Source organism: Parasteatoda tepidariorum, chromosome 6, assembly GCF_982258835.1.
Source record: "Parasteatoda tepidariorum strain Cologne lab strain chromosome 6, Ptep-v5.0, whole genome shotgun sequence".
In the NCBI taxonomy this organism is placed as follows: Eukaryota; Metazoa; Arthropoda; class Arachnida; order Araneae; family Theridiidae; genus Parasteatoda; species Parasteatoda tepidariorum.
Genome location: NC_141760.1, coordinates 103,718,173 through 103,734,075, shown reverse-complemented (window position 1 = coordinate 103,734,075; position 15,903 = coordinate 103,718,173). Strand labels below are relative to the sequence as shown.

The 15,903-nt window shown below is 29.3% G+C and overlaps 1 protein-coding gene across 4 annotated transcripts in view; it reads right to left on the bottom strand.

Moving 5' to 3' along the window:
- LOC107441476 (uncharacterized) overlaps nucleotides 1-15,903 on the bottom strand; it is a 42,388-nt gene continuing 26,485 nt past the window's right edge. For all 4 annotated transcript variants that reach the window (XM_016054749.4, XM_016054752.4, XM_071178317.2 and 1 more), the window contains 7 exons: nucleotides 14,057-14,323; nucleotides 10,026-10,259; nucleotides 8,955-9,156; nucleotides 6,813-6,917; nucleotides 5,746-5,889; nucleotides 3,530-3,711; nucleotides 1-756 (listed from right to left, as the gene is read on the bottom strand). In XM_016054749.4, the coding sequence (XP_015910235.1) occupies nucleotides 643-756; nucleotides 3,530-3,711; nucleotides 5,746-5,889; nucleotides 6,813-6,917; nucleotides 8,955-9,156; nucleotides 10,026-10,259; nucleotides 14,057-14,323 (1,248 nt within the window). In that variant the 3' untranslated portion in view covers nucleotides 1-642. The remainder of the gene's footprint in view (nucleotides 757-3,529; nucleotides 3,712-5,745; nucleotides 5,890-6,812; nucleotides 6,918-8,954; nucleotides 9,157-10,025; nucleotides 10,260-14,056; nucleotides 14,324-15,903) is intronic.

Sequence of the window (15,903 nt, the reverse complement as noted above, 5' to 3'; positions counted from 1 at the left end):
TGTCATTCTTACAATTAAAATGAGTTCTTTAAAATTCATATTGCGCTAGCAAGAAAATAATAGTAAAATGTTATTACAATTCCTAATTTCAAAACTAAGTTTAACAGTTAAAAGAATATCTAGGAAGAATTGTTATTTTAGATTAAATCAAAATAATTCATATTTTCATTCATATGTTGTTAAAAATCGAGCTGAAGAAAATATTTTTTATTGACATAAAAATCAATAATACATACCTACTTAAACAATATTACAATATGATACATTTTATTACATATATAATGTAAAACAGGTGCTTTTAAATAAAAGAGATAAGAATTCTTACAATAAATATTATATAAGTCTTGAGGAGTATTCATTGGGTACTCTGACGTTAACAAAAAATCGATTATTGAATCAACTATTTGAGTCACGGGTAGGTGATTAAACATACTGATTAAAAACAAATGCTTTAAATAATTTTAAAAATATATATACTATATATATTTACGGTTGATTCTTCCCTTTGCAAGAAGCCACTGACACAATTGGATGCTTAAGCTAAGTGAAATATAAAAGTCTTTATTTACATAATTGTGGAGTTGAACTGTCTCACTAGAGTAGAAAGTTGGTCTGTTCGAATGAGACACACGGCAAGACTTGTTACGTTGTTGCCCCAGAATGATTAGAGATAAGTAAGTTACTGTCGATGACGTTCAACGGTTGAGCACCCGGGACGGCCGGCATCGCAAGGATAGTTTCCGTCTCCTCTTCATCCTTAAAATATATAAACACAAAATTAATTTTTACAAAATATTATCAGAAAGTAAATGTTTGATTTTGTTAAAACTTTTTAATAATATATTTTTCTCTAACAAAAAAAAAACCCTCATTTGATTTTACTCAATTCTCGAATGAACTAGCATTTGTGTTAAAAATAACAGAAATCAAAATTTATTGAAATTTATGAAACTCAATTTTAAATCCCACTCATAAATTTAAGGAAATCAAACTTATAAATAAATAAACTGACACAAAACCCAATTTATGTTAAATTAAGATAACAAAAATATTCCTTTTCTTATTAGACTATAAGTTGATGTGGTATAAAGAATTGAAAAATATGCTAAAATAAACTTTAAAAATTTATATTTTAATAAACTGATGACTTACATGAAGTTTAAATTAACCTATGAAGTTGAATATAACCAAAAATTTTCATCGGATTATACGATAAAAGAAGAGATTTTTAAGATTAATGTTATTAGTTAAACACATAGGTTTAAATTTATTTGTAAATAATTTAAAAAGATTTTCTTTGAGCAACCGGGAATTTCAAAATTACATTAGAGAATAATAATTTTCCTTTTAACTACTGTAATTATGATATTTTAATTCAAAATATTTTAAAGACATTCAAATAATTCTGCCGATATTGAAGACAGCATAAATAGGCCTATGCGGTGAGTTTTAGGATTTTTTGTTCCTGATGCAAATCTATGGCAGCATTTCTTTACAAATTCTACTCATTGAATGTTTTTTTGTTTTATTTTTCAAGATTTTCAAAAGGGGCCAGCACTTCATTTATTTCTAAAGTATTCTGGAAATTTATATTTTATTTTGGTTATTCTATATGTAACTTTATCTTTATTTATTTTTCTTACATGTAAGCATATCATTGTTAAGTCTTACTCTGTGTACTTTTAAAATTGTGTTTGTTTGTCATTAATTTTTCTTTGCATTTAAATTTCGATTTCTCTAATTGCTTTGGGGTCTCGGGGCACTGTCAGTTTTTGGTATTACCACTGACAACAGAAAAGGCTCATGTGTGTTGGCAGGCAGTGTGTCTCCTGATGAAGTGCTGTCTTGGTAACACATATATCTGATTTTTTTTCTTCTTTTTCTGCTTGAATAATATTTCTGACTTTCTAAATTAAGAAATACTTAAGTTGTGCGTTAACTAGATATCCGGAAAACGTATCCATGTCATTTGCTTTAAAATACCCTTCATGGGATCTCTTTTTCCACAGAAACAGACTCTAAAACTTTTCTTGATAGCAAGATAGTTGGTAGGCTATAGCGTGTGAAGAACCAAGTAAACACTATCACTGAAAATTAAGCATTCACACGAATCAAATTAAACCATCTGTAAAATGACACAAGTCAATCTTGGACTATAGAAGGGGCTCAAAGTGATCGTAGTAGATCATTGTACGTACCTACATTATATAGCATTTTCGTCTTAATGTTAAAAAATTCTACGAGCGAGGGCATTTCTATTATTTCAAACTGCAAAGTAATTTTATTAAACACAGCAAAATAATGGATTTAAATACCTAACAAGCTTATATACATACATTTAATATCAGGGTTTATCCCCCAAGCAGAATCATGGCAACATTGTCGCAGAATATTACAGAGTTCTCGCAGAAGGAATTTTCTTTTAAGAAGTAAAGAATATGGTTTTTCCGAAGTAGAAAAGAATTTTGTTTTTCTGCAGAAATTTTTAATCTATAAAATCATAATTAAAAAATGCTTTTTTGCACATCTGAGGGAAAAGAAATGTTTGTGATTTTTTTATTATTCTTATTTGAGATTTGATTTCATTCTTATTGACAGAAATTTTTTTTTTTACTTCCTTGTTCCATATTATTCTTATTTGAGAAGAATGAAAAATATAGAACAATGAAGTAAAAAAATGTTTTCCCGCAGAAATGTTGAAAGATTTTTTTCCCCTCCAGAAATCATTCTTTGATGAGCTCATTTTGCTTCGATATTCTCGTTAATCCAAGAGGTATTTCATTCGTTCTTTAAGACAGTTATTGCTAAGAATTTTTGCTTTGTTTTTTCGAAATCCTGATGTTATTCTTTGCTCAGTTATTATCTATATTCTCACAAATTTTTGAAATATACCGGTATTATTATGGTATGCGAAATTCGAAACGAGGATTCAACAAATGATTATTTGAAACGTTTGTTTGCGCTGGTATTCTTGTAAATCCACGGGGTATATTTCATTCGCGTGATTTCGACGTCAATCTTTTTTCGGTAGTCACTGTTACAGATTGCACGATTTTAAATTTTTTTTTATGTGATAAATAACGAAATGCGAAATAATTAATGTGTTTTCTTGTTTAGTAAAATGTGAGAATCTTGCTCATGATATTAGAATTAAAAAAAAAAATATTAAATATTCATTTAAAAATTAAAAACAATTTTATTTCATTCAAATAGGGTTTTTTTTTGTAAACACAAAGTTTTTGTTACTTTAAATTTAGTAAGTAACATGTATATTTGTTATCATTAAAAGCATCTTGCAGAAAGATATAAGTGATATGAGAGGTTTGTTGCAGAAAGCCCAAAAAAATTCTGCCATAGGGGGTTTATCTTATATTTAATTTCTTATATTGGGTTTATAACTTATATTCTTATATTTTGAACCAGATGAGTACTAACATTTTTTTCTCTCACTAGGATTGTATTTATCTTCCCTATAAAGTTACTAAATGCTTACATCTTATTTAATTGTGTAGTAAAAGGAAATACTCACATCATTAAATCCAAAGCACTCTTCCATGTCTTTCTGCTTCTGCTCAAGACGTCTACGTTCAAGTTCTGCCTCTCTTTTAGCAAGTCCTTCAGGATCATTACTAAGGTCTGCTAAATTACTCATGCTTTCTTCCAGAGCTGGCTCTGGAACCATAGGCATCATATCGGGTGCTGGGGAATCTCCTAAAGAGAATATTTTTCATTTAATAAGAATTTTCCAAACACAACAAAAAGAGTCATGATCGCTCGCGTTTGCCTTCCAATGAGGTGAACTGGGTTTCGAATCCCAGCGATGGCTGGTCGATGGAAATTCCGCATCCGGCTCACACCGACCTGATGAAAAAATATCCTCAGTGTGTAGATTGATCGTGGGTCCCCCTTGCCATCAGGCTACCCGAGGAAGGTTTTAGTGGTTTTCCTCCCGATGTAACGCAAATGCGGATTAGTTCCATCAAAAAAGTTCTCCACGAAATTTTTTTCTTCCCAATACAGGAGTTCTCTCGTCATCTGGGTTGGGCAAAAACTTCCACTCAACTCTGGAAAAACACAATCACTGTCCTCTTGTCTGAGCTATAACAGGTTAACTATACTAGTTTAAATTGCTGGAAAATCTTAAAGAAATAAGGAACAGCTTAACCTACTTAAAACAAATAATGCTATAATAAACGAAATAGATTAATATAGCAGAAATATCATCCTTAAATATTCCACAGAATGCGCGTTGAGTGGTTACCACTTTTTAAAAAACAAAAATGAGGAAAAAATTCCCCATATTTTCCAAGTTTGTTAGGAAAAACTCAAAATTCTCTGCATTTTAGATGATTTTTAATTCCCCATTCTTCCTGTGGAGTGGCAACTCTGAAAGGCAGGGTGCGTAGCCAAATCTCAACAAAAAATAAGCACCTTTTAAGTACTTTTTAAGCACTTAAAAAATATATTTAAGCACTGTATAAATTAACAAAATGCAAAATAATTTTCTAAAACTTTACATGATCATGATAAAAAAACTAGTTTCTGAAAAAGAACTCTTTTTCTTGATTATATTATCCACCATAAAAAGATCGAGAGATTTTTGGGATTCGATGAAGTCAGCAATGGAGAATATCTTGCAAAATGCAGCACATGCAAGTGCAATAATCTCACCGAACTCAGTTCAGTTGATACACTTGTGTAGTAGATGCATTTCATCAAATATGTAACATGAGTAGCGCTGTCATAAGTTAAGGATCGACGGTAGGCCGAAATGGATTGTGTTTGAATGAACTGTGAAAGCATTGAATAGAACAATGTGAAAACCACACTTTTGCATAATAAACAGCGAAAATCGACATGGAAAAGAAGGAAAAAAATCTTATTTTCGAAAAGGGTAAATTAAGCAATTTTTAAAACACCCAATAAAAAAGCCCCTTTCAGGGCTTTTAAAACACGATAATCAAAAATAAGCACCTTTAAGGGCTTCTAAAACACGATAATCAGAAATAAGCACCTTTAAGCACTTTTTAAAAACGCTATGCACCATGGAAATGACATTAAACTTTTTCCTGCCACTTAACAAACGAAACAAAAGGCATGGATTTACATTTTTTTTATCTAAGGATATTGAGTCAAAAAGATAAGAAAAACAACAGACATACAATGGCAACACTAACATATGTAAGTATTAGTACTAAAACAATTTTTGATTTGGGCGTGTAGATTAAAACAAATTTCAGTTGCAAAAGAAATAGATTTGTCATAAACAATTTTCAATTTTATAGCAAAATAATTTTCCTTTGTAGACTGATTTGGCACCCACTTAAATTATCTAAATACCTTTTTATCTGTAAGGTTCATTATTTTTCTATCGTATGAATTCAGTGTGCCTTAGAAATGAGATTATTTTTCAAATATTGCGTTCCTAGTCTCCGATATTGTACACAAATTACAAATACACACGTGAGTTAACATTTTATGATACTTTATTGTAACTCAACGATAATTCATGAGGTGAATTTATTTTACTATCAAATTTTGCCATTTCAATTAAAATCCATATTTTCGTAATATGCATTCACTTTTTTTTTTAACATAGTTATTTAATTTTACTATTTTTACAAAGATTCTTTCCATCTATAATTTTTGGAAGCCATATCAACCTGGATTATCTAGAATTTTTTTAAATGTTTCAAAGAGTAAATTTTTTTTCCAACTAGAAATATACTGAGTACAGAATGTTACCTTTTCTTAAGCGACAGGATCGAAGTGGCCTTCCTCTTGTTCCGGAATCACTTGCTTCTGGAGAGATTTCAGGGACTTCAGATGCCTTACGCTTCCTTCCAGGTCGTCCGGGGGTTGGAGTACCATCTTTAGAATCATCTTCAACTACAATAAAATATTTACCTTTTTACAAAGATATTTACTTTAAAGAATAGAAATAGAATACAAGAAAATCTGATCATTAGATCATTTTTTTTTTGCACACTGTGCATCTGAAAAACATATTACTAAATTATAAAGGGGGCAGCATTTTAAAATCTCTATCTAAATAAAAAAATTCTGTTCAGTTATTACAATACAATATTTGTAAAAAGATCAATCAATAACAACAAACAAGAGCGCAGTTTCCTAAGAGCTACCTGCCAACATTGGAGAAATGAAATAACGGAGATTTTACAATTGAAATTTCTTAGGCTACGAATAAAGTTTTGATACATTATGCATTATCATGTAAATCAAAAAGAGGAATTCAAAAGTGGATACAGTATAAGCACTTACATTTAACGAAATAAAAAAGATGTATATAAATCTATATCTAAAGAAGATATTATTAAACTATTATTTATAATTACTTAAACTATTAACACTCAACATACTAGAATACTGGCAATAGAGCCATCTGTTGAGGAATAAGAAGTATTTTTGCCATTAGCTGATATTTTATCGCCAATTTTTAAAAAAAATTTCTTCAACAAATGCAGAGGAATTTCAGAATATACAGGTAAATAGGAAATAGTCGTAAAATACAGGAGTTTTCCTTAAAAAACAGGAAACTGGGTAGGTATGTAACCCCTCGCTTCTTTCCAATGATCAACAGTTAGTGAGGAGAGGAAGGACTCTCCATAAAATATCCTTTTGAACTTGTCACTCTATGACTAGAAAAATAGTAAAATGCCAATTATTGGTCATGAACTCAGTTGCTCTCTCCTCTGATTCATATCTTGAAACAATTTCAATAGTGTTGCATGAAAGGAAAGAAAGAGATTAAAAAATAACTACTCTGACTGAAAGATTGTTCTAAAGTTTACCTTTAATCTGTCTGATTATTTCCTGCTGTTGCTGTAAGGATACTTCTTGAGGAACAATTGGAGTTTTTCTGGGTCTCCCTCTGCCTCGACGTGGTGTTGAAGGAGCTACAGAAATACATTGCTTTTGAACAACAAATAAAAAGTAAAAAAAAGTGGAATATTTTCCTCAAAATAAAAAAAAACAGTACCAGCTGAAAATATTATATGAAAATAATTTTCGACTAAAAATGTTTTTTTTTTTTTTTTTTTTTTTTAATATTATTCTACGAAAGAATAACTTCAGCAATTACTTTTACACCAATTTTTATTTTCTAATATGAATTTCTTCAAAATCCTAATTATTAATATACTTAGCACTATATAATTAATTTAATAATATTTTTAGGAAAATAAAATGAATATGTTTACTATTATTTGTGAAATTGGAATAAGTCCACCTTTTCTTTTTTTTCCTTTTCATTATATCACCATTTTAATGAACTAAAAAATATTGGCAAAAAATGGGAATGAATTTTGATGATGTTTATAACTTGATTTATAAAATATAAAATTGTAACAGCATGTGTATACATAGATATATATATACAGTAGACCGCCGATTATCCGAACTGCTCGGGACCGAACGTGGTTCGGATAACTGGAAAGTTGCTTAAAATCTAGTTTAAAAGACTGTTATTTATGCACTGACTTCCTTTCACACTTTTTCCAGGGTTAGGACTGGCAGTACTATCTAAAATAGCACTGGCTTGTTTAAAAGTTTTTTTCTTTTCAATTTTTCAATATTTTTTATTTATGAATTTTTTTAAAAAACTTTTTTTCATTTTGATTTTTTTTAAAATCATATTTCAGCTTTTTAATAATTTTTTTTGTCAATTACTGATTTTACATTTTTCCTTATTTTCCAAAGGAAATCCAGAGAAGACCTTTGTTTCAAAGAAGATGCTCTTTTTTGAGCAGCCATATCCCTTATTCTTTTTAAATGAATCAACTGAATTAAATATGGTCTTCAGATGTAGTGCGTATTATTTATTTTTCCAAATTTAGAAAAATTGTCAATAAGTTCAACGAATTCGGACATAGTTCGGATAATCGGCGCTCTACTGTATATATATAATTTATCTATTTAATATACATAAAATATTAAATATAAAATGACAGTTTTTTTCAGTAAGTTGTTTCAAAATGCCATTACTCATTAAAATCTCAATTGAAATAAATCCTTAATAACATACTTAAAGGTGTCTTTTTTTTTCGAAAATTTAAATTTGGTTAAATATTTTTAATTAAATAAATAAAATAATTAGTATTTACTAGTTTTAAATGCAGCTAAACATTAAAAAAAATGTGAACAAAATAATGAGAACAAATTTTTGAAATAATTTGTCTCCACATCTAACGAGCATATGGCCGCCAATTCGTAATAAATTGCATGATAAAAAAAAATAAAAAAAATTCAGTTTATTTTCTTTTATTTTTATATAATATCACTCAAGAGTCATAAAAATTCAGAAACAAAATATTGGATGAAATACATAAGATACTTCAATTACTTCAGTAAAATTTATGAATGGTCTCTCAGCTCAACAAGCTCAGTAACTCAAGTCAAGGAACTCTTTTCTTGATTACATTAACCATTTAAAAATTATCAAGAGATTTTTCGGTTTGATTTCAGAGGGTGGAAAATGAAGCTTGAAATTGAGAATACCTTGCAAAATGCAGCAGAGTTGCACATGAGAGTGCAATAATCTCACCGAACCCAGCTCACATGCGAACTCGGAAGTATTTCATCAAAACTGTAAAATGATTGGCGCTTTTGTACGCTGTGGACAGATGGTACACTGAAATAGATTGTGGTTGAATGAATTGTGAAAAAGTTGAATAGAACAATATGAAAAGCACGCTTTTGCATAATATGTGGCAAAAATTGACACGGTAAAGAAAAAAAAACTCATTTTCGAAAAGGGAAAATTAAGCACTTATAAAAATCACCCAATGAAAAAAGCACCTTTAAGGGCTTTTAAAAACCGAAGATCGAAAATAAGCACCTTTAAATAGACTACGCACCATGTTTAAACCCAATGGAAAGAAGAAGAAAAAAAAACTTAATATTGAGCCTATTCCAAACAAAACTATTATTGTCACCTGGAGAAGACGGGTGAGGTAGGGAGGGAGGAACTTCACCAATAGCTTCAGCTACAGCACTTGCAAAACAGTCTTCTTCAGCAACATCTTGTAGAGTTGTTAATGAAACAGCTTCACTATTGTCAGGTTGCTCTAGTGGTTCTGGCAGGATGTTCTCCTCTTGATTTTGGGGGTGAAGTTGAATCACTTCAAAAACAACAACCTATAAAAATGTATGAGACATCTACTTACAAAATGCAAAGATTAGTGTGAATGTATTTCAATGAAATTATAAGTAGCTTTAATTAACAAGGAAAATTCAAACTTCAAAAATTGAAAAAGAAAAAAAAAAACTTTTTGTATCTAATAAAATAATTTTTATTATGAAATATAATATGTAATATTTTTTTAAATTCTAATACTGTGGGTGATATTCTCGCATTTTGTAGTGGGAAAACACACCAATTATTTCCTGTTTCGCATTTTTCGAATCATCATCACACTAAAAAGAAATAATTAAAAAATCGCAAAACCTGGGGCAGTAACAACTGTAAAAAATGATCAACGCCGAAATCACGCGTATCGGATTATGAAAAGGGTTACTAAATTAGTGTTTTCATTTCGAGATTAAGTAGCTGTAATAAATTACATCGTGTTAAAAATATCGGATTTTAAAAAAACTGAAAATCGATAGTAATGACTGCATAAAAAAATTGGAACAAAAATTTCTGCAGAAAAGAAAACGAACACTTTTTACTTCATTACCTTTTATTTTTTATTATTCTCAAATGAAAATAGAAAAATTACAAGCATTTTTTCCCCACTCCGCTGAGCAAGAAAGAATCTTTAGAAGATAATTCAGATGAAAAGATAAAACTTTCAAAAATTTCTGCCGAAAGAAAACCCAAATCATTTTTACTTCCCAAAAGAAATAACCTTTCTGCAAGAACTCGGTAATGTTCTGTAACAATGTCACCTAGATTCTGCCACGGGGATCACCCATAGATACTAACATTAATTTTCTCCTTTCCTTTAAAATAAAAGATTAAAAAAAAGGATGGAAGAAAAAAAAATATAGAAAAAATTAATAACCTGTTGACCATCTTCAGTTTCCTGCACAGTTCCTTGATCAGATATAGTAACTGTTCCAGTAGGAAATGGAGCTTGATCCACATCTTCCTCGTCCTCTTCTTCAACGTAATACTCTTCTTCCTCTCCATCTGGTTGTTCCCCGGGACCTTTCGGCTCACCGATTCGCAAGGCTTCCTCCTTTTCTGCCATGGATGCCTCTGGGTCATGTATCGCTAAATGCCTTATGAGATTGCCCTAAAAAAACGGCGTTCATTTATTAAACAGTTTTTCAAGTGGAAAAGCTGCAGAGTGCCCTTCATGGCAATTTTTACTTTAGCTTCAATAGTCAATGCTATATAGTTTGCAAGACTTAGGAATCATTACATACAGGGTTCCCATACAATTTCAGAAAAAAATTCCCTGACATTTCCTGGTAAATTTCAATGAAAATCAAGACTATATTTTCATCAGGATACTTTGATCCTTTTACTTGTAATGTGATCAGAGTTCCTGCTCAATTTTACAAAAAAAATTCCCTGACTTTTCCAGGTATATCAAATAAATTTCTATGGAAATCGAGACCATGGAAAACATCAGAAAACTTGGGATTCTTTTATTTGTAATGCAAAATATGGGATTTTCTGTGTAAAAAAACATCACTAAATGTGGATGGGACCTTAGGACAACCTTAGGATTCAGAATTTCTAGGTCGCTTTCAACTGAAGGCATGGCCCCATTAAAAATATAAATTCTCTAACTTTTTATCGACTTATTAATATTCACTACCATAATAATTCTATCTACTGATAGACTAAACAAGGAATTTCTAAACAAGAAGAGATATTTGAAAAACAAAAGCTTTTAACTGAGACTTTTCAAACTCCTGAATCAAGGCAATAATGTAATAGTCAGAATTATTTTAACAGTCTAATAGTATCTTTCAACTTCAACTACCAGGGATGAGATTAGCCAAAAGGCAAAAAAGCTGAATTTCCACTTTAGTAAATTTTACGCAAGAGCAACCCTTTAATAATAAATTCCAGACAGTTTAAGGTAATAAATAATGTGTTGACATACAATTGTGTACTAATCTATTATTATCTAAATGATTACATTGATACTTAACATTTAGTGAAAATAAAAATTACCAATTGAAAAAATAAAGCTGGAAATTATATTACTTGAAAAACTACCTGGTATAGCAAATTAATACTACTGAGAATATACATTAATATTTCATTTCTTTTAATAAATACTGTTATGTGATTTATAGCAAATATATCAGTTATATTACTTTTTAAATTATATTGGAAGAAAAACTTTAATGATGGACCTAATCATTATGTTCATATTATAGTCTAATCTAACTAGAGCCCTCTGAAACATATCAAGTGAAGTAGAAATATATAGTAACTCCTTAACATACAAAAATTGCTCTTTTAGTTTGAAAAATTACATGACAATCAGCAACTGTTTAGATAATTGTTTTTTATTTGATAAGAATTTTGAATTTTATAGCATAAATAACAGCAACTATAAATAAAATTTTGATGATGAGTTAATTAACTCTTTTTCTAAAAAAATTTTTTTTTAATTAAATCCCTTTTTAAGTGATTGCTTTTGTTTGCTATATCTTTTATGTTTGCCATATTTAGTCGTTAGTCCATCTTCAAACATCTTGTGACAAATCCTATTTTTTCTTCTCTGCAAGCACAGAATGTAAGTTTTGAATATATTCCCTTTCAGTTTCTCTGATGTTGTAACACTTACATATACTAATAATCGTCGTAAGAAAAACACCTTTATAGTAATTAATTTTTAAAAAAATTTACTTCTTACAGAATCGCGATAGTTGATCTTAAAATTGTGTGAATATGAATAACAATTATGGATTTTGAAATCACATGAATATGAAACTAGATATACGATTTTGAAAATGAGAAAATACAAACTGGGATATAGAATTTTTAAAATGCATAAATACAAATCATGATTCATAATTTTTAGATCGCATAAATACGAATTATGATGCATAATTTTTAGAATGCGTGAATGCGAATCCCAATGCCTTATTTTAAAATCACGTATAAATACGAAAATCAATGTTTGATATTATAAACCACATGAGCAAATCAAGACATTGAATTTTAAACTTGCGTGAATACGAATCACTACAAAGGTTTTTAAAAAGGCGTAAATACGAATCACTACAAAGGTTTTTAAAAAGGCGTAAATACGAATCACTACAAAGGTTTTTAAAAAGGCGTAAATACAAATCACTACAAAGGTTTTTTAAAAGGCGTAAATACGAATCACAATATTAGATTTTTAAATCTTGTAAATAAGAATCGCAACGTACAATATTCAAATCGCGTGAACAAGAATCGCAACACGCAAATATGAAAAGCTATGTTTGATATTAAAATCGTGTGAATAAGAATTGAGATATTAGCAGATTCCAGGCTTGGGACCTCTAAAAGGCTTGTCAGAAGCAGCGTCGTTTGAACTATGAAAATCGGATCTATCTGGAGGGCGGGTAAAAAATTCGGAAAATCTTATCTGCTGAGTGTAAAAGGGGAGAAAATAGCTAAAATAAGTCAAAATGAGAAAGGATTGGTAGCTATGTAGTTTAAATTTTCTGTTTCTCGTTGAAAATCAGTAAATTTTCTGAAGAAGCTGAATACTTATAAAAAAAAGTGAAATTTTTAGAAAATCTAAATTTTTGATAAAAAAGCTGAAATTTAAGAGAAGTGAAAAAAGCGGAAATCCGCTAAAAAGCGGAAAAATCTCATCCCTGAACTACTAATAAAGTAGATATTAAACATATATGTGTTATACATGTTGTTAGATGTTATGTATACATGTAGCAAACATACATGGTATTTTGCTTATAAATTTTTTTCTTCTTTGCACTGAATAAATATGGTGTTCTTAGAATGCATAATAACTCATTTTTCGTTTCCGCTTACTGTTTTTGGCATATTTGACAAGTGGTAAGTGGAATAACGAATTACTGATTTAAAAAAATATCATAACCTATTTTTTCATCACATGCTAAGTGAATATTTCTATACTTTCTTGCAACTTTGCATTTCCAAGTATTATAGTTTCTGCACAGCAAAATAAATATAGCATTAAATTAAACATTAGAAACAATGGCAGTTACTGTTTGTAATATAGACAGGGTATTTGCTACATTTTAGATTTTCAAATACATGACTTTTCATGACTAATTCCAAGAATTTCGCATGACTTAACGGAGTTACTATTTTCTCCGACAAAAACACAACAATCAATTTAAAAAAGCATTATAATAACTTTAATTGAAATGATAGGTATAACCACAACTGTTATACTTTGCATCTTCATATTTATTGATTTTAAACTTAAAAAACAGAGTAAAGAAATAAAAAGCAATAAAATAGCTGAAAAAATACACAAAAGCAAATAACTAAATACTGACTGACGTATGTAGTTATTTTAAGCTGTTTTATTTCTTCTTTAAAGTAAGTGTAATATAAAAAGCCTAAGCTAGAATTTTAAATTGATAAAATAAAAAATAAATAATAAATAAAAAAATTCTGAAATTACAGAAGTTTAAAAGATATTTCGCTCTAGAAATGATGCTTTTTCCTTCATTTTTTGAAAGAACACCATAATTTTTGAAGAACAGGATAAAAAAAATTTATATTTTAATAGAATATGATTATCAGTTGGGTTTTGCTCCAAATTTAGATATTTGGAACATCAGAACACTGTGAAATTGGGTGGGACGGGGATAAATTCCATTTTAAAAATAAGATTTTTCGGTGACCTAAGCCCATGACCTTCCATGATTTTTTTTAAAAAATGGCTAAAATCATGACAAATTTTGTTTGATAAAGAAATCTATGACTTTCCAGATGCGCAGATACCCTGAATATAGCACTATATTTAACATTAGAAACAATGGCAGTTACGGATTGTAACATAAACATTCTGATCTTAATAGTCATGAACTCACATCAAAATGTTTTAAAAATTATTAAAAAAACATTAGACGATATACTTGCCTTGTGACGGAAAGCTTTTTTACATTCAGAGCATTCATTAGTTTTCTCTTTTGGTAAAGGAGCAACATAATTTGGATTATGATAAAGATTTTTATGACGTCTTAACAATTGTTTTTGTCTAAAAGCCTGATCACATTCGTCACATCGGAAAGGTTTTTGATCTGTGTGAATCAGCATGTGAGATTCGAGGTGTCGCTGCGAAATAGATGCATAGGGGCACAAATCACACTTGAAGCACTTCTCTCCCTCATGGGTCTTTGAATGCAGCTGCAAAATAATGACACTTATTAAACACTAAAATATGTAGCAATAGTTTTTATTCATTAAAAAAAACTTTACACGCAATTCAATTAAAAAAGAAGAAGAAAAGTCGGTTTAATAAAAATATGCAACAACAAAACTCTTGCATATTTTACAAACTTTTAAATCAATAAAGTTGTAGTTGAAAATACACGAATATTGATACACATAGTTAGATAATTTTGACACACGCGTGCACAGATACATTGGTGTGGATTTTTAAATTTTACAGATACTTTAATATTTATTGTAATATAAATAAAAGTATCCACACATGTAAAAAAAAAACTTTGCAGTATGAGAGAATATGAAGCAAAAAGGAGAAAGGTAGAAAAAAGTCAGTGTTTAGTTGTATACATGCTGCTCTCTCAAAGAGAAAAGGTATAACTGCCACTTTAGTACAAAGTTCTTAGCGATCCCATGGTTAGCGGTCGATCGTACAACCAGATGATTTGATTGAACTCAACTTGGCTATCGTTTTGCAACGAAAATTAGAGGATCGCAGTGACACTGGGAAAACTTTTAATGCAATTTCATTTGCTTTGCAGATTTCAAAATTTTACAAATTCTTGATTCACAATTTGCTTAAAATTTAATGATGCAATCAATGTAAATTTTTCTTTCAAAATTTACATTGATTGCATAGAAAATGTATGTGGGATAGTTAAAATGTTTAAAGGGGGGAAAAACTGTGACAAAATAATTTATAATTTTAAATTCTTCAAATTATTTGTGTAATATCCTTTAGACAAACTTAAATTATTTTCATGTAGCTTTTTATAATAAATAAATTTATTAATACTTTTAGTAATTGATTTACCCGTTTTGGTAAACTGCAGTTACATAATATTCAACGACGGTCATAAAATATATCATTGCATTAGAGTCTATAGGTTTTAATAATCTTAGTTTCATATAACATTTTTAGCTTACTGCATTCTTTAATTAATATCCCCAATTAAGGTATTAAAAATTCGGCTTTAATTTACTTTTTGGCAATTCTCTGCATATTTTACAATCCTAGGTAATTGTTGATTATCTTGATCAATGACTATAAAATTGAAAAATTAATATAATCAAAAAATCTGAAATATACTATATTGATAACTATTAAATAAAATCTAATTTCAAGAGGAATTTCTTAAGGATTCTCATTACTGGCCAGTAGATTATAAAAATAACGACACTAATGTTTTTACACATTTCAAAGCTGGTAATGGAAATGTTTAAAGAATGTTTCCAGGGGTCAGTCCAGACATTTTGCGAAAGGTCCTGTTTTTGTAAAATTGTGAAAAAACTATTCATAATTTGTGAATATAAAATAAGTGTTAAGTCACATTCTTTAAACCAGGGTCCTGCGTTTGTGAATTTGTGCAAATAGGGTCCTGTTATTGCAAAAATTGCTAAAAACCTTTTTAAAAAGTTTTTAAATTGTAAATAGATACAAGATTCTGCTCAACAGTTGCTGCTACTAATTTAGAGAGTCCGATTAATAGATGAATTATTTTGAGTATGGTCCGTTTTATGAAAAGATATTTTATGAAGTG